Below are 19,760 nucleotides of genomic sequence, written 5' to 3'. Positions count from 1 at the left end.
ATTATTACTTATGCATTGGTGCATGTATTTGTCTTTCAGGTACACCAGTGTTGCCACTCACAGCATCAACATGCAAGAGCAAATCTGCACATCATCAGTGAAGTATTTGGTAACATTGAAGGTGTAGAGCCTACTTTCCATCAGGATAGCTTAACTGAGCCAGATGACGATTACATTGGTTAATATGATGAGGAAGTTGAGGACTTTGGGATGGGAAAACAACACAGCAGCTTCGACAGATAAATTAAAGGGTCACTTAAACAAACGTGGCACCACTGGTCAGCAGTAGGCCACTAGAACCAAACTGCTATAATACAACTGTCATTTTATGGGGGGGATGGGACATTGTTCTATATAGATTTAGTTGAGCGAGAGTTAGTTGAACGACTGTTCAGAAATGAGACTGTGTTACTATCTGTATGTTGTTACTTGTTCAAAAACTGTCATAATGTCACGCCCTGGCCATAGAGAGGCTTTTATTCTCTATTTTGGTTAGGCCAGGGTGTGACTAGGGTGGGCATTCTAGTTTCTTTATTTCTATGTTTTGGCCGGGTATGGTTCTCAATCAGGGACAGCTGTATATGGTTGTCTCTGATTGGGAATCATACTTAGGCAGCCTTTTTCCCACCTGTGTTTTGTGGGTAGTTTATTTTCTGTTTAGCTGTTTAGTTGCCTGACAGAACTGTGCGTGTTTGTTGTCTCTTTGTTATGGTGTTCAGTATAATAAATATCATGAACGCCTACCACGCTGCACCTTGGTTTCCTTCAACCCACGAGAGTCGTGACACATAACTGTTGCTCAAAACTATCTGAGGTATTTCAACTTAACATTATGGATTTTTTTTCAAATTATGATGAGTTAATCAAGAAGTATGAGTTTTAACGTTGTTACAGAATACAGTACAACAGAACAATGATGCATGAAAAGTTATAAAGATAAAACCAGATACAAGTTATACTGAAATACAAAACTTAAATAATTTCAAATGCAGATCAATACGAAATGTTAACAGTGACAACATTAGTTGACTTAGCCTACTCCTTCTCCTTAACTCCTTAACTCCCCATCGCTATCTACCGCTTGGACAGGGTTCGATAGTCAGACTAAGCAGCCCACATCCACAGCTAGCCTGGAACATAAGTTGTTTCAAATCAAACTGGAACATTTCTCCACCACTTCAATTTGAACCTCAACCACCCCCACAACTCACTGTACTTCACTTTTGAGAGACGGTTTCTGTTAACCAAGGAATGCTGTGAACTCTCTGCCTGGTTGGGTTTTGAACAGCTCTGCCTCCCTGATAACCTCCACAAGGGATAGAATGTCCTCGGTCTGATGAGCAGCATGATGGATGCCACTAGACTTAGATACCTTTAACTCAGAGTCTGTGATGTCTATCAAGTACTTGAGGGCACCAATGGATTTGCTTAATCTTGTCTCCCTCTTGCTTTGTCATGTTTGGACCCAGACCCTTAAAAACGACTTCTAGAAGTTGTTGATGTGGTCTAGGTGTAAGTCATCAGGTATATTCTTTCCCTTCCCATTTTAAAACTTGTTCCAGGTAAGACTGTGTGCCATCCAAAGGGAGGAGTGGCATTGACTTGCAAGGTCAGTAGAAGGGTACTGTAGGCTATCTGGACATGACCATAGGCCTTGTAGAACAACAGAGGTACAGTGTATAACTTCAACAACCTCTCCCCATCTCCCTCTTTCACTGCATCCTGCTTGTTGGACAGGAAGAAGCCAAAGCTGAGTCTTACCTCAGTATGTTGTTGTTTTTGGTCCACCTCACTAGTCCTGGTTGCATCTGGCACTGAATCTATTACCAAGTCATATTTTTTGCATGGTTCTCCCTTGCTTTGCTGTATGTGTAGACATTTCTGCAACCTGGCATAGGGCATGGGATGCTTTCTCTGTAGAGGTTGTGTCATGATCGTCTAAGGTGGAAACAGTGGACCAAGGTGCAGCGTGGAGAGCGTACATCTATATTTTAAGCTGTCGCCAACAAAACAATAAACATCAAGCGAAACCGTGAAGCCAATGTATTGCTCACAGGCAACTATACATGGACAACTACCCACCAATACATGTGGGGAAAAAGCTACCTAAGTATGGTTCTCAAAAAAGTGTAATAATGACAATGATAAATACATTTCAAAAGTGTAAATAATGCAATAGACATGACAAAATAACTAATGTTGAATTGTGTTTGATCGTCAACACAACTGAATATCAACATTTAAAGGGTATCTATTGCTTGGACAGTTTCATTTGAGCCACTGGCTTAATCCTATTCTTTAACTTTTATTTTGGATTTTAGTTGGAGACGTGAATCCAATATAACATTTGATAACTTGTTTTTAATAGGCTATTTAATGTATAGCGAAAGTGATATTGAATTTTGTTTTCAAATCAAATTGTATTTGTCACGCGCACCGAATACAACGGGTGTAGACTTTACAGTGAAATGCTTACTTACAAGCCCTTAACCAACAATAGAGTTAAGAAATATATTTACTAAATAAACTCAACTAAAAAAGAAAAGAAAGAGCAACAATGAATAACAATAATAATACAGGGGGCACCAGAAACAGGGGGCACCAGAACTGAGTCAATGTGCGGGTGTACAGGTTATTCGAGATAATTGAGGTAATATGTACATGTAGGTAGGGGTAAAGTGACTATGCATACATGATAAACAGCGAGTAGCAGCAGCTCAAAAAAAAGGGGGGTGTCAATGCAAATAGTCCGGGTAGCATTTGATTAGCTGTTCAGCAGCCTTATGGCTTGGGGTTAGAAGCTGTTAAGAAGCCTTTTGGACCAAGACTTGGCGCTCCGGTACAACTTGCCGTGCGGTATTATATATATATATATATGCCATTTAGCAGAGAGAACAGTCTATGACTAGAGTGGCTGGAATCTCTGGCAATTTTAAGGGCCTTCCCCTGACACCGCCTGGTATAGAGGTCATGGATGGCAGGAAGCTTGGCCCCAGTGATGTACTGGGCCGTATGCACTACCCTCTGTAGTGCCTTGTGGTCGGAGGCCGAGCAGTTGCCATACCAGGCAGTGACGCAATCGGTCAGGATGCTCTCGATGGTGCAGCTGTAGACCTTTTTGAGGACCCATGCCAAGTCCTTTCAGTCCTGGTTATACATCTCGCCCTGCGGCCTTGTGAATGTTGACCTGTTTAAAGGTCTTACTCACATCGGCTACGGAGAGCATGATCACACAGTCGTCCAGAACAGCTGGTGCTCTCATGCATTTTCAGTGTGACTTGCCTCGAAGCGAGTAGGCTTATGTCACTGGGCAGCTCGCGGCTGGGCTTCCATTTGTAGTCCGTAATAGTTTGCAAGTCCTGCCACATTCATCAAGTTTTGCAGCCGGTGTAGTACGATTCAATCTTAGTACTGTAATGAAGCTTTGCCTGTTTGATGGTTCGTCTGAGGGCATAGCGGGATTTCTTATAAGCGTCCGGATTAGTGTCCCGCTCTTGAAAGCAGCAGCTCTACCCTTTAGCTCAATGCGGATGTTGCCTGTAATCCATGCCTTCTGGTTGGGGTATGTACGTACGGTCACTGGAGTCAACGTCATCGATGCACTTATTGATGAAGCCGGTGACTGATGTAGTATACTTCTCAATGCCATCGGATTTGTCCTGGAACATATTCCAGTCTGTGCTAGCAAAACAGTCCTGTAGCTTAGCATCTGCGTCATCTGACCACTTCCGTATTGATTAAGTCACTGGTACTTCCTGCTTTAGTTTTTGCTTGTAAGTAGGAATAGGGACGATAGAATTATGATCAGATTTGCTAATTTAGTCTTTCTTTAATTCCAATTTGTCTACAAATGTATAATTGGTATGTTGGATTCACATCTCCATCTCAACCAATAATTAAAGTTAAAGAATAGGAATAAATCAAATCCCAATTTTTTTCAAGTGCATTTTATTTTATTTGGTCTTATTATTTAACTTATACCAAGACCCTGGGCTACCAAAAACAACATGGTAATGTATTGCATGAGGGCGACCAAAGGCGACAAAACAATGAGAATTGGTTCCTCGATCTGTCACATTTTCTTCACTACCAGAGGAGGCAGGTGGTAAATCAAGCTCTTGCCAACCCAGAAAAACCAAAATATCTTCTTCCCTGAGAAAAGCCTTCAATGCAGTTTTCCGTTCTTTCAATTAAGTTATGCTCTCCTGTTATAACTTCTTCTACAGCAGCATCAACACCAACTTCCTCAAGATCAGCCATACAATGGAGGGAAGGGAGGGACTCAAATAGTTTGAATCTGGTTGTGGCCAGAACCTATCCGCAGCTGTGCAACTAGTTTTATAATTAGAATGTGATACAAAACGTGCTTTAGGACCATACGGACGCCTCCGAGCGGTTGGTTAGGCTGTTTGGAGTGTTTATTCAACTATATATAAAATAAATATATATGTTATGTCCCCCCCACTTCTAAAACCACATTTGTGCCCCTGTTAATCTGTGCAATGAAACAGAATGTAAGCTCGCAAGAGTTCATAGGAGTCTAGTGTTTCTGAGGGAATCAATGAAACTGAGTTGGAGATATGGATGGAGAGATCAAGAACTTGTGAGAGAAAAGAGAGAACAGAGACATACAGACCGAGACAGATAGGGGGGGAAACACACATTAGAACAGTCCCCCCGCCAGGGTGAACAATACCACACTGAAAGTTCCTCTCATATCCTCTTTTCCTCTTTCTTTGCCACCCCTCTCACCATCGCCCCCTCATTTCCTCACCCTTCCCCCCTCCTTCCCATCCTCCCACACTAAGGCCCATTATCACTCTATCCTGGGAGAGAAAATGAGTGGTATTTATAGATCCTATTCCTTGCAGATGTTTTTGTGTCAAAAATGAAATTCAATCTCAAGCTATTATCCATGAATACACAACTATTGTTGCAATCTATTATTATGGAATTAGAAAAAGAAAACAAATATTCTGAACTCAGAAGAGAATATGAGGGGGAGGATGAAAGAGATGGGGGGAGTGTATAGGAGTGGGGTGTTGTCAATCGGGCTAACTCTAGAGACAGGTCCTGCTGCATTATTGATGAAAGTGAATGGCAGAGGTTTTCACTCCGGCTCCGATGTTGGGTCTGTTTGCCTGTCATGTAACATTAATTGACATGGCCCTTGGGGTGGGTGGCACCCATCCATCCATATATCCAATTTCAGTTTGGACCATGAATAATTCACAGGACACTCCATTGAACATACATTGAAATGTCCTGCATCAGATGGAACCTCCTGCTTTTGTGTGCAGTACAGTAACCATGACATACATGATCTATGTGTTATGTTACTACAGTGAAACGCTAGAGTCAGACATGTGATGTTTCACTGTTTATCATTATTTTTGAACCACTTCCAGATGTGTCTGGTCTCCCATCCAGGGACATACCAGGACCAACCTTGCTTAACTTCAGAGGCAAACCAGCAGTGGGATGCCGGGTCCTATGTTGTTGGAATAAATGTACCAAAACTTGCAACTGGAAAAAAGGCAGTGAAAGCAAAGGCCAATGTAACATAACCAAAGACACTGAAAATTGCAGGAAAGAGGGAGGCATTTTAATTAATTGCTTTATGATAAAACAATATTCACCCCCAAAAAAAAAACTTCAGGAGTTTTGCTTGATATTAATGGCACAAAATTAACTCACTCACTAGAGGATTGCACCATATCATAATACTATATAATATTTGCACCATATAATATTACTCTATTAAAGGTGTTTAAAGCGGTAGTCCTAATTAAAACATGAATACTCTGTTTTCCCAACCACAGTATCTGTAAAAAACTGAGGGATGGGGCTGGAGAAATGCAACCCAGACTACGCTATGGATGCAAGTACTAACCATCTATGATATAAAAATGATAGTTTTAACCATGTTTTTAGGCTATACAGTGTTTTACATTTACTTTGTTTACATTGGAGTAAATGTGGAGATTTCTTACATGTGAAACTGCTAATTTGATGTTCACTTTCACATGTGGAATTGCAAGTTCAAGTGTGAGTAACAATCACGTCAATGTTTTTCATACAGTATATGAAACTGCAAATTAGATTGTTACATGTGATTGTTTTTCACATGTGAACTTTTAATTCCAGACAGTTATACCTTCATTCCAAACATGTGCCATCCCGGTAATACTGGCAGTAAACACAAGGGGCAACATTTTCCAACCCCACTGAGCCTCTGTAATTCGAAGGTTACATGTAAAGTACATGTAAAATCCTATAGTGAATGCTAACCTTTTATACATTCTTTGACATAAACTATTTGCAGGACATACATCCCAGCTAATAAAATTATACAAGTAACAAAACAAGTTTGCTGTACACACAAAACATATATAAGACAGCAAGCTTAGAAACGGCAAATGTGATTCTCATATGTGAATTTCTTTCACTTGAAAATGCTATCACACATGTGGAAGTGAGATTTACACGTGGAGTTTTTTTTTACATGTGAAAGGGCAAATGTGATTTTCACATGTGAATCTGCCATTCACATGAGGTGAAAACATATTATTCTCCTCATATGTGAAAAGGTGGTGATGACATGTGAACTAAATTTAATACATATGATATTATGGTTTTACATGCGACATTTAGGTTGGCTCAACATGTGAAAACAGCTATTTCACATGTGAAAATGCGACTTTTACATGTGAAACGTGTTTAATTATTTCAACAGCAACTTTTCCAATACAATAGAATAAACATTCAAATCAGCTATCCCCCTAGAGTCGATTGATACACCTGTGCATCAATCGAAGTAACATAATAAACAACATTGGATGAATCTCAATCCTCAGCATCCACCTACTATGTATGTCGCACTTCCGTATCTGCGGTGAAAGGTGGCAGAGCTAGGGCGGTGTTTGTCAGACTGAGACATCCCAAAAATCTGACTTCACACGTAAACGTCTGCAGCTTCCGAACGGTTTGACCTACAAAACTATGGTGAGCACTCTATGGAAAGAGAAGACTCAAGAACCTGATGGTGGTTTTGTTCTACATCACCCACAAGTGTCACAGGTAACCGGTACCGTTTTAAAAAAATGAATGGAAGTATGAAGGTGGGTTAAATATGTGTTCAAATAAAATTATGATAATATTTCCTGAGCTTTCTTGTATCTCCTAGATATAGGTCAGACACTTTACAAACCTTGTTTCTTATTATACATTTTTTGACTGACTTTTTTGCCATTTATAAATGTGTTATTCAATGCGTTTCTCTGGGCTATATTAGTCAAGTCCAAATTAAATATTTTATAAAATATAGTTTTATATATATTTTTTATACCTAAAGGGGTCCTAAAATTTTAATCAAATAGCTAAATGATCCCCCCCATCCACCACAGCTTAGACTTTTAAGAATGAACTCATTATAAGATGAAAGCACAGTTAAAGAAAAACTTCCAAACAAAGCTCATGTTTTGCAGATACTTTTTTAATTGAGCAGAACCTTCATTCTGCTGATGCAGCAGCATCGGATCACATTGTGTGAATGCAGAAGGAATTAAATTGGTCATGCAAAACCAGCCCCTTTAGAACAAACCAATTCATTATTTTCAGGCTTCAGTAGACCAGTGAAACGTAATTTATTGTAATCATTAATGGAGCATTCTGTTGGGGTCCGTACAAGAGAGAGCCGAGAAAAACACCCAGGGCTCTATTTTAACAAACCTTATTCAATGGTGAGTCTAAGCGCTAGCGGTAGCACTATAGATCCATGGGTGTGTGAGAAATATTTATTGCTATTTTCACAGCCATTATTATGAGCGCAATAGCTGGCGGTGGGCGAAAAGGGCTGGGTTTGATGAATAAACAAGTTGTAAGTGTAACGAAGGCTTGGCCACTCACTGGCAATCAAGGTGCAATCGAGATCTGTTTGTTATTGACAGTATTTGCATAGTAATAAACTCCAATTTCGGCAGGGGTAACCACATATTATCCTCCTAGTCCATTATTGTTACAGGCATTGGTTTTTCCATTTATATTTCAAGACTGGACGTTAGCACATGGGACGCGCACAGGTTTGTCATCTCGTTAGTGGGTAGGTGTTTCACCTCTGCTGACCCAGTGTCACGTTCTGACCTTTATTTCCTTTGTTTTGTCATTATTTAGTATGGTCAGGGCGTGAGTTGGGGTGGGCAGTCTATGTTTGTTTTTCTATGTTTTTGGGTATTTCTATGTTTCGGCCTAGTATGGTTCTTAATCAGAGGCAGGTGTCATTAGTTGTCTCTGATTGAGAATCATACTTAGATAGCCTGGGTTTCGCTGTGTGTTTGCGGGTGATTGTTCCTGTCTCTGTGTTTGCACCAGATAGGACTGTTTTTGGTTTTCCACATTTATTGTTCTGTTAGTTATTTCATGTCCAGTTCCTTTATTAAAGAACATGAATAACCACCACTCTGCATTTTGGTCCGCTTCTCCTTCACCACAGGAAAACCCTTACACCCAGGTGATATTTAAGAATGGCTGGCCCAGTGCTCCAGTTGTCTTGAGAGATGTAGAGGGTTAACCCCTTTAGTTGTCTCTCCCTATTTGATTTATTGAAAAAAATACCTTTATCTGATCTTCCCTGTTTTCATTTTGCTCCACTTTTTGGTGTGCTTCCTGTCTTTAAGTTTGGTGTGGGTTTTATTTTTGTTTGCCTGTTTTTTTTGTCAAATTTAGTGGGCACTCATGGTGGGTGTCTTTAAGGTTCCAGTTGTTGTTGCTAGTCAACTTTCAGTGGACACCCCCATGAGTCTCTTTCAGAATCCCTCCTAAAACCCCATCGTTTTGGCTGTTGTCAGTGACTGTTCGTTCCCCCTTCTGTTTGAGCAACATTATTTGGTTTTCCCGCTGGTAAACGCAACAATTATGGATTGATACTACAGTTTATTAAATAACATGGGCTCATCTCTCATTTCAAGATGGGCATATAGCCTACATGGAGGTGTTTTTACACAAAATAATAACAGGAGCTGGCAAAAATATTGTAATAGCTTACATATATTTATAGATAAAATGGGATGTCCGCTCACTGTCCTGCCAAACTTGATTTTTTTAATCAAGCTTTGGTGATAAAAGTTTATTTCAAAGAGGTCTCATGAGGAAAGCCTTTTATCGATAGTCTTGACTACATGGCGAATGCATTGGGCATGACAAAAGAAACAGAGGGGAGGTTATGCTTTGTTTTTAATCAAATTCAACAAAATGGGAGAAATCATTAGTTTATGTTTCTAAAGATGAGGTTAATGGGCACAAAAAACACTCTCTTGTTCCGTGTGCATAATGGGCACTGCGTCACAGCTGGATAGGATGAGCTTCATTTGTCAAAATCTATGTGACAACACAGGGTTTTTTGCCCTAACACTACACAGCTGATTCAAATAACCAACTCATCATCAAGCTTTGATTATTTGAATCAGCTGTGTAGTGCTAGGGCAAAAAACTAAACGTGCACCCAGGCGGGGCCCCAGGACTAAGACCATCGATAAAAGGTTTGGCTCGGGAGACGGCTTTATCGCCAAAGCTTTATTAAAAGATAAAGTTAGGCAGCAGCAGGACAGTGAGCGGACATCCCATTTTTATCTATAAATATATGTAAGCTATTACATTATTTTTGCCAGCTCCTGTTATTATTTTGGATGTGTAAAAACCCCTCCATGTAGGCTATATGCCCAGGACCGAGTTTGGGAAACCCTGCCATAAACCAACTGCTTCACAGCTAAGATCAGCTTTCGATTGGACTTAAATGTCCCCACCAGCTCATACTGAAATTGACACTTTGGTTGTGCGTTGTTACCTCTGGAATTGTGATGTATTGTTAGCATGTGTATTTAGTGATATTTTTAACTGCAAGTCAGCATGATCTATTGGCAAGTGCTTTAATATAAATGTGGCAGCAATGTATGAATGCAACGACATTCTACATTTATCAACTGGGTTGTGTTTCGAAAGTACAGTTGAAGTCGGAAGTTTACATACACCTTAGCCACTCAGTTTTTCCACAATTCCTGACATTCAATCCTAGTAAAAAATTCCCTGTCTTAGGTCAGTTAGGATCACCACTTTATTTTAAGAATGTGAATTGTCAGAATAATAGTAGAGAATGATTTATTTCAGATTTTATATCTTTCATCACATTCCCAGTGGGTCGGAAGTTTACATACACTCAATTCGTGTTTGTTAGCATTGCCTTTAAATTATTTAACTTGGGTCAAATGTGTCAGGTAGCCTTCCACAGGCTTCCCACAATAAGTTGGGTGAATTTTGGCCCATTCCTCCTGACAGAGCTGGTGTAACTGAGTCAGGTTTGTAGGCCTCCTTCCTCGCACACAATTTTTCAGTTCTGCCCACAACTATTCTATAGGATTTAGGTCAGGGCTTTGGGATGGCCACTACAATACCTTGACTTTGTTGTCCTTAAGCCATTTTGCCACAACTTTGGAAGTATGCTTGGGGTCATGGTCCATTTGGAAGACCCATTTGCGACCAAGCTTTAATTTCCTGACTTATGTCTTGAGGTTGCTTCAATATATCCACCTAATTTTCCTCCCTCATGATGCCATCTATTTTGTGAAGTGCACCAGTCCCTCCTGCAGCAAAGCACCCCCACAACATGATGCTGCCATCCCCGTGCTTCACGGTTGGGATGGTGTTTTTCGGCTTGCAAGCCTCCCCCTTTTTCCTCGAAACATAATGATGGTCATTATGGCCAAACAGTTAGATTTTTGTTTCATCAGACCAGAGGACATTTCTCCAAAAAGTACAATCTTTGTCCCCATGTGCAGTTGCAAACTGTAGTCTGGCTTTTTTATGGTGGTTTTGGAGCAGTGGCTTCTTCCTTGCTGAGCAGCCTTTCAGGTTATGTCGATAAAGGACTCGTTTTACTGTGGATATAGATACTTTTGGACCTGTTTCCTCCAGCATCTTCACAAGGTGCTTTGCTGTTGGTTTGGGATTGATTTGCACTTTTCGCACCAAAGTACGTTCATCTCTAGGATACAGAATGTGTCTCCTTCCTGAGCGGTATGACATCTGCGTGGTCCCATGGTGTTTATACTTGCGCACTATTGTTTGTACAGATGAACGTGGTACCTTCAGGAATTTGGAAATTGCTCCCAAGGATGAACCAGACTTGTGGAGGTCTACAATTTTTTTTCTGAGGTCTTGGCTGACTTCTTTTGATTTCAAAGAGGCACTGAGTTTGAAGGTAGGCCTTGAAATACATCCACAGGTACACCTCCAATTGACTCAAATGATGTCAATTAGCCTATCAGCAGCTTCTAAAGCCATGACATTATTTTCTGGAATGTAAACTTCTGACCCACTGAAATTGTGATACAGGGAATTATAAGTGAAATAATCTGTTTGAAAACAATTGTTGGAAAAACGACTTGCCAAAACTATAGTTTGTTAAAAAGACATTTGTGGAGTGGTTGAAAAACGAGTTTTAATGACTCCAACCTAAGTGTATGTAAACTTCAGACTTCAACTGTATACAGTGCCTTCAGAAAGTATTCATACCCTTTGACTTATTACGCATTTTATTGTTACAGCCTTAATTCAAAATATACAGCATATATGTTTTTCTCAGCCATCTACACACAGTACCCCATAATGACAGTGAAAACTTTTTTTTGTATTTTTTAAAAATGTATTTAAAATGAAATACAGATATTAATTTACATAAGTATTCACATCCCTGAGTCAATACATGTTATAATCAATTTGCGATTACAGCTGTGTCTTACTGGGTAAGTGTCTAAGAGCTTTGCGTTACAAATGCAAAGAGGCTTGTTGTGCAATTAAACTGAACATTTTTAATTCAGATGTTGACCACTTGTTCAAAACTCACTCATCCAATCCTTACACCTGTGTTTACGCACAATGTGCATGATGTTTCCACCCCCATGCTTCACAGTAGGTATGGTGTTCTTTGGATGCAACTCAGCATTCTTTGTCCTCCAAACACGACGAGTTGAGTTTTTACCCAAAAATTATATTTTGGTTTCATCTGACCATATGACATTCTCCCAATCTTCTTCTGGATCATCCAAATGCTCTCTAGCAAACTTCAGACGGGCCTGGACATGTACTGGCTTAATCAGGGGGAGACGTCTGGCACTGCAGGATTTGAGTCCCTGGCGGCGTAGTGCGTTACTGATGGTAGGCTTTGTTACTTTGGTCCCAGCTCTCTGCAGGTCATTCACTAGGTCCCCCCGTGTGGTTGTGGGATTTTTCCTCACCGTTCTTGTGATCATTTTGACCCCACGGGGTGAGATCTTGCGTGGTGCCCCAGATCGAGGGAGATTATCAGTGGTCTTGTATGTCTTCTATTTCCTAATAATTGCTCCCACAGTTGATTTCTTCAAACCAAGCTGCTTACCTATTGCAGATTCAGTCTTCCCAGCCTGGTGCAGGTCTACAATTTTGTTTCTGGTGTCCTTTGACAGCTCTTTGTTCTTGGCCATAGTGGAGTTTGGAGTGTGACTGTTTGAGGTTGTGGACAGGTGTCTTTTATACTGATAACAAGTTCAAACAGGTGCCATTAATACAGGTAACGAGTGGAGGACAGAGGAGCCTCTTAAAGAAGAAGTTACAGGTCTGTGAGAGCCAGAAATCTTGTTTGTTTGTAGGTGACCAAATACTTATTTTACACCATAATTTGCAAATAAATTCATTAAAAATCCTAAAATGTGATTTTCTGGATTTTTTTCTCTCACTTTGTCTGTCATAGTTGAAGTGTACCTATGATGGAAATTACAGGCCTCTTTCATCTTTTTAAGTGGTGGAACTTGCACAATTGGTGGCTGACTAAATACTGTTTTGCCCCACTGTAGGTATTCCTCTTGTCCAGATTGGTTAGGGCAGTGTGCAGTGTGATTGTGATTGCGTCGTCTATTGACCTATTAGGGCAGTAAGCAAATTGGAGTGGGTCTAGGGTGTCAGGTATGGTGGAGGTGATATGATCCTTGACTAGTCTCTCAAAGCACTTAATGATGATGGAAGTGTGTGCTACGGGGCGATAGTCCTTAGCGAAAGTCCTTACCTTAGCTTTCTTGGTAACAGGAACAATGGTGGCCCTTTTGAAGCATGTGGGAACAGCAGACTGTGATAAGGATTGATTGAATATGTCCGTAAACACACCAGCCAGCTGGACTGCGCATGCTCTGAGGACGTGGCTGGGGATGCTGTCTGGGCTGGCAGCCTTGCGAGGGTTAACACGTTTAAATGTTTTATTGACGTTGGCTGCAGTGAAGGAGAGCCCCCAGGTTTTGGTAGCGGGCTGTGTCAATGGCACTGTATTGTCCTCAAAGCGAGCAAAGAAGTTGTTTAGTTTGTCTTGGAGCAAGACATCGTGGTCCGCGACGGAGCTGGTTTTCCTTTTGTAGTCCGTGATTGACTGTAGACCCTGCCACATACCTCTTGTGTCTGAGCCGTTGAAGTGGTACTCTACTTTGTCTCTGTATTGATGCTGAGCTTGTTTGATTGCCTTGCGGAGGGAATAGCTACACTGTTTGTATTCGGTCATGTTTCCGGTCACCTTGCCCTGATTAAATGCAGTGGTTTGCGCTTTCAGTGTTGCGCGAATGCTGCCATCAATCCACGGTTTCTGGTTGGGGATTGTTTTAATAGACGCTGTGGGCACAACATCACCGATGCACTTGCTAATAAACTCGCTCACCGAATCAGCGTATTCATCAATGTTATTGTCCGAAGCAATGAAGAACATATCCCAGTCCACATGATCGAAGCAATTTTGAAGCATGGAATCCAATTGGTCAGACCAGCGTTGAACAAACCTGAGCACGCGTGCTTCCTGTTTTAGTTTCTGTCTATAGGCTGGGAGCACAAAATGGAGTCGTGGTCAGATTTTCCGAATTGGGGGTGGGGGAGAGCTTTATATGCTTCGCGGAAGTTAGAATAACAATGATCCTGGGTTTTGCCAGCCCGGGTCGCGCATTCGATATGCTGATAACATTTAGGGAGCCTCAAAAGAAAGTGCATGGTTATTGATTGCCTTGGTTTCCAAATATTCACGTCTGGACTAGAGATTGAGTGGGTCGAAAGGGAATTAGACTAATTGTTTTAAACTTCTCTATTTTGCCAAGTAAAGTTTTACGGTTAAAACGTTTATTGGGATGTATAGGCTGTGTTTGTTCTGACAATTAGCCTACCTATTTGAAAACAATGGCAGCCTACCTGTGTTGATTTCGATCATAGGCTGGAAATAGGCTGGAAAACTCGAGGAATGAGGTAACTCCGATTTCAAGAGAGAATACAACTGTTTACAATGGCTTTTCATCACAATTACGCTGGCGAACACTACACTACGCTACTCTCGCGTACCCAAAATTCACATAGTTGACAGATGTCCCTCCGTGTGATTTGGGCTTATGTTAGCTGTGTGACAGTGATGTGTTATGTAGGCCTTATGAAGGATTGAAGGAACGTGTCAGAGAAGATAAATAAAGAATTCTGCTTAATAGACAATGAGATAGAGTGAGGTCATATTACACTGGCATAATGACTTTGTCTTCCTTTGCTTGTTACATTCGGACACTCTAATCAACAATTATGTATTTTTTACTCATGTTTATGTGGCAAAACCCTGGCGGCCAAATAAATTCATTTTCTGTGTATGATTAAATGGTTGATTATCTGGCACTGTTTCCCCTTACTGCCCAGTTTATTTGGCTGATTAGCAGGCTGAGAGAGTTAGGCAATGTAAACCACATTCAGCTCAATAGCCTTTTTATGGTTCAGAGGGGTTCATGATGCTAACACTAATTGCTGGGTTGATTAGTGAGGTGTCTGAATCGCCTCTTTTCTCTCCCAGGTTCTATTCTGCTGTCCCAGTGTGCCTGGAGAAGGCTAGGTGTGTGCGCGTGTGAGCACGTGCGTGCGTGCTGATCGTGGGTGGATCGTTTCAGTAGGACAGCAGAGGCACTAATCGACTCGCGCTTTTCCACCACTGTCAGCCCTTTCCTGTGAGCTGCAATAAAGATAGATTAACTTAGAGACAATCAAAACATTTTTCGATTCACCACCCTCTTGGCAATAACATGTTTCCAGGTGGTGACAGTAAGAAGAAAACTATCTAAACAACGAGAGGGAGGAAGGCTGTGGCCCACGCTGGTATGCCTTATGTAATAGTCCTGATGTGATATCTATGGATTTCTAATGGAGAGACCCACGGGAGTAGTACGCTATGGATACGGAGAAATATGATACGGTAGAATATAGGTGGATGTATATGTTCCTCTCTTACAGAAACAATGTGTTCTTTAGTCCTGGGGGATCTTTCAGTGTCAACGAGTTGGACACAAAATGTAAATGGGTGATTTTCAAAGGGGACTATCTCAAAATACTGATTTTCTTTTGAATAATTTAAATTCATTGCTTGCTGTCCAACAGAGGAAAACAAACGCAACAGTCCCGAATTGCCATGTCCTTCAGACATACTACCGGTGTATTATAGATTATGAATGTTAACACTGAATACAATCAAACGGAAATACTCTCTGACAGGCTACCTGTTGTGTGTGTTTGTAGTGTTTGCGTAACATCTGTATTTACATGTTCCTATGAGTTGTTCATTTAGTGTGGATTTGCATATTATTCAACTGTGTTTGCATATCACTGTGTCTGAGGATCCACAAGCCAGCAAGTCTGTTCCAGTGTGTGGTGTGTGTGTGTTTTTGGTTTTACTATCCTTGTGGTGACTCACAAACATAGTAAAACATGGAAGATTCGGACATTTCCCCACACGGAAAAATACTAGTTTAGGCTTAGGGATTAGGGTTAGGAGTTAGGTCAAACATGTTTTTGAATGGGAATCAATTGTTTGCTCCACACAAATCTAGTAAAACAAATGTTTGAAATTGTGGGTGTGCATTAATTTGTGTGTTTGTGTGTGGATGTGCATGGCTCTTCGAGTGGCAGCCAATCATTTCCATCAGACCCTTCCATCAGCCTGTGTGGTCATGGCATGGAGGCAATGACAGAAGGCAGATGTTAAGATGGCCTGATGTCTGTGTTCACATCCACGAGAGCTGTAAATATGCAGCGGGAAGAGGAAATACACAGCTGGTTAGCCGGTCACTAAGTCAAGGACATTGACATGCATTAACTCACACTCCAGCTCCTCCTGCTTACCATAGTTCTGTCTGAATAAAGTAGTACTTATTGTAGTACATGGTAAGTAGGCTTATATTTGCATGGCATATGCTCCTTACGGAGTAAAAGGGTTTAAGTCAAGTAAGGCCAGGCTCAGAAGAGCAACAACATGTTATTGGTCAAAGCTTTCAGAGAGTTTGCTGTGGTCAAATCAAATCAATTCAAATTGTATTTGTCACACACACACACACACACATATATATATACATATATATATATATATATATATGAGGAATAAGAAATAAAAGTAACAAATAATTAAAGAGCAGCAGTAAAACAACAATAGCGAGGCTATATACAGGGGGTACCGCTTCGTCGAGGAAATCTAACCAGTGCTCCTGCTATTGGGGCACAAATAACTGACAAGTTAATATAGACATAACTTGTCAGTATGTAATGAAAAAATTTCCCCCGTGGGGATTGGAAGGATTGGACAGAGTTCACATTTCCTTTGTTAGTTGGATGTTAGAGCTTACCATAGCTTTCCGTTGAGCCTTTTGAACAGTAAGCATGCATCTTGTTAGGGATGCCTGAACATGATGCTCTACGAGCTATATCACCTTCAGATCTGACTGTCCAAAGCTCTTATATGTGACTACTTCACCAGTTCCCCAATCACTGTGTGGATGTTGTCTTATTTACTTCCTGAGAGGGAAAAAGTATCTGGTGGTCTGCTCTGGTACAAGGGAGTTGTTGGGAAGAATATAGCAAATTGCACCTCTGTGGAAAGATTTTCATCTGCTGTAACAATGGGGGTGTTTTCTCTAGAGTTTAATGTATGTGAGAGTTAGTGACCTGTTAGTGACCTGCAGAGAACCAATCATCCACTTAGCTGGTGGAGAGACTTAAAGTGTGTGTGTGTGCCCCTGTCAGACATGCGGGCATGACTGCGTTTAATGTGTGTCAGGTCATAATCAAATTTAGATGATCAAGATTTAAGCCTGGACTGTTTGTGAAATTGATTTTATCAACAGAGACAGAAGTCAAATGAAGACAGAGGGAGTGATATTTACACAGATTGGACCTGGGCTGGACTGACTTATTTTACCCAGCATGCACTCAGGGCCTGTAATGTCCCCCTTGTTATTTGCATTGCAAATAATGGGCTAGAATGGCAGAATACATGCCTAGCAGTACTTTTCCCTCTCTCCTACCAGTTATGATTGTTTATCATCTGCCTTTAGCTGTCGGAGGGGCACAACACATACAGTGGGGTGAGCAAGTTTTTGATACCCTGCCGATTTTGCCGGTATTCCCACTTACAGAGCATGTAGAGGTCTGTAATCTTTTTTCATAGGTACACTTCAACTGTGAGAGACAGAATCTAAAACAAAAATCCAGAAAATCACATTGTATGATTTTTAAGTAATTAATTTGCATTTTATTGCATGACATAAGTATTTGATACATCAGAAAAGCAGAACTTAATATTTGGTACAGAAACCTTTGTTTGCAATTGCAGAGAGCATACGTTTCCTGTAGTTCTTGACCAGGTTTGCTATGCTATGTCTGGCGCAAACTCAACACCTCGCATCACCCTGAGAACACCATCCCCACAGCATGATGCTGCCACCACCATGCTTCACTGTGGGGATGTTTTTCATCAGCAAGGACTGGGAAACTGGTCAGAATTAAAGGAATGATCGATGGTGCTAAATACAGGGAAGTTCTTGAGGGAAACTTGTTTCAGTCTTCCAGAGATTTGAGACTGGGACGGAGGTTCACCTTCCAGCAGGACAATGACCATATGCATACTGCTAAAGCAACACTCATATAGTTAAAGGGGAGACATTTAAATATTTTGGAATGGCCTAGTCAAAGCCCAGACCTCAATCCAATTGAGAATCTGTGGTATGACTTAAAGATTACTGTACACCAGCAGAACCCATCCAAATTGAAGGAGCTGGAGCAGTTTTGCCTTGAAGAATGGGCAAAAATCCAAGTGGCTAGATGTGCCAAGCTTATAGAGACATACCCCAGGAGACTTGCAGCTGTAATTGCTGCAAAAGGTGGCTCTACAAAGTATTGACTTGGGGGGGTGAATAGTTAAGCATGCTCAAGTTTCCTGTTTTTTTGTCTTATTTCTTGTTTGTTTCACCCAAAAAAATATTTAGCATCTTTAAAGTGGTAGGCATGTTGTGTAAATCAAATGAAACAGACTCCCCCCAAAATCTATTGTAATTCCAGGTTGTAAGGCAACAAAATAGGAAAAATGCCAAGGGAGGTGAATAATTTCACAAGCCACTGTATAACGATGTTATCTTTGTGTTCATCTGAGACTAACTAGTGTCCTCCGATTGGCTCATACTTGGGCTTGTTTGGTTTGCAACTTGAGATGTTTCAGTGCGTGCGTGGCATCTTGATGTCAAGCCATGTCAACTCTCACAGTCTCTCACATATCTCTTATGTCTACTATATTTCTGAATCCAACCATCAATTTTGTCTTTGTTCTTTCTCCAGAAACTATGCCTACTGGCGACTACTGAGGAGGACATCTTTGCCCATCTGGGTTTGGAGTATGTGGAGCCTTGGCAGAGAAATGCATAAGCATCATCCTCTCACAGACACCCATACAATACCACCTTTATACATACAGTACATTAGGGGTTCCCAACTTTTTAATTCTCAGCCCACCTTCCAACATTGGGAAACACATTTTGCAATGGGGTGGAGAAATATTTTGCTGTTTTAAAGCTAATTTCCTGCAGTTCTACAGATTTTGGCATGTCTTACGTGTGTTTATGTAATATCTGAGTGAGTTAAACATTACAACAAAATGAATGGGCTAAAAACCTAGCTACAAATCATTAGCTGACATGGGCTAGTTGATTTGGACATTTCTGACAAGTTATAAATCGCTATCTAATAACTGACATGACAAAAGGAAAAACTGCTGATGCACCACCCAATTTAGAAATGTCAACTTTCAAGAGTAAGTTGAAAGCCCTACTGAGTTCCTTAAAAAAATATGTTTTGGGGAACACCGCACCACCCCTGCCATCCCCTTGATCCCCCCGCAGTTTGGGAACCACTGCAGTACATAATTCCCATCTGTCTCCCCCCTCGGCTACACACTACTGCAATCTCATTTCAAAGAGCCTAATCTGGGTTGATTTTTATACTTGTGTTCTGTTGTCAGACGACATACTGATGTATGATTCATGATTATATTCTTTTCATCATGCCTGGCTTTTTTCTCTTAGCCTCTTACTAAATAAAAATTCTGTTCTGTCATTCAAAACCCGTTTTTCTCTGAGTATTCTTATGTGATTGATACATAACTACATAAATCAAATGGCTACGAGGTAAAAAGGGAAGAGGAGAGGGGCATAAGCACGGGCAAGAGAGAGAAAGTCCCTTGTTGAGTAAAATGGTTGTAATCACCCTCCTCCTGGCAGGACAGCGCTCGAAGTGAACCGGAGCCAAGCCTCCTGGGAATGGAGAGGAGGGTAATGAGCTGCAGATAGAGGTGCATTCAGCATCCCCGTTTAGCCTCCGTTAGTGCCTCCACATCCACTGGAGGGCATTTACAGTAGCAA

At 41.0% G+C, this 19,760-nt stretch overlaps 1 protein-coding gene across 4 annotated transcripts in view; it reads left to right on the top strand.

Annotated features, from left to right (window-relative positions):
- Window positions 1–19,462, top strand: part of LOC118401536 (DNA nucleotidylexotransferase) — a 150,804-nt gene extending 131,342 nt beyond the window's left edge. For all 4 annotated transcript variants that reach the window (XM_035799160.1, XM_035799143.1, XM_035799133.1 and 1 more), the window contains one exon: window positions 18,682–19,462. In XM_035799160.1, the coding sequence (XP_035655053.1) occupies window positions 18,682–18,768 (87 nt within the window). In that variant the 3' untranslated portion in view covers window positions 18,769–19,462. The remainder of the gene's footprint in view (window positions 1–18,681) is intronic.
- Window positions 19,463–19,760: the final 298 nt, after the last annotated feature.

Source organism: Oncorhynchus keta, chromosome 2 (genome assembly GCF_023373465.1).
Source record: "Oncorhynchus keta strain PuntledgeMale-10-30-2019 chromosome 2, Oket_V2, whole genome shotgun sequence".
Classification (NCBI taxonomy): domain Eukaryota; kingdom Metazoa; phylum Chordata; class Actinopteri; order Salmoniformes; family Salmonidae; genus Oncorhynchus; species Oncorhynchus keta.
The sequence above is the reverse complement of the archived record's forward strand: the minus strand, read 5'-3'. Positions and strand labels throughout refer to the sequence as shown.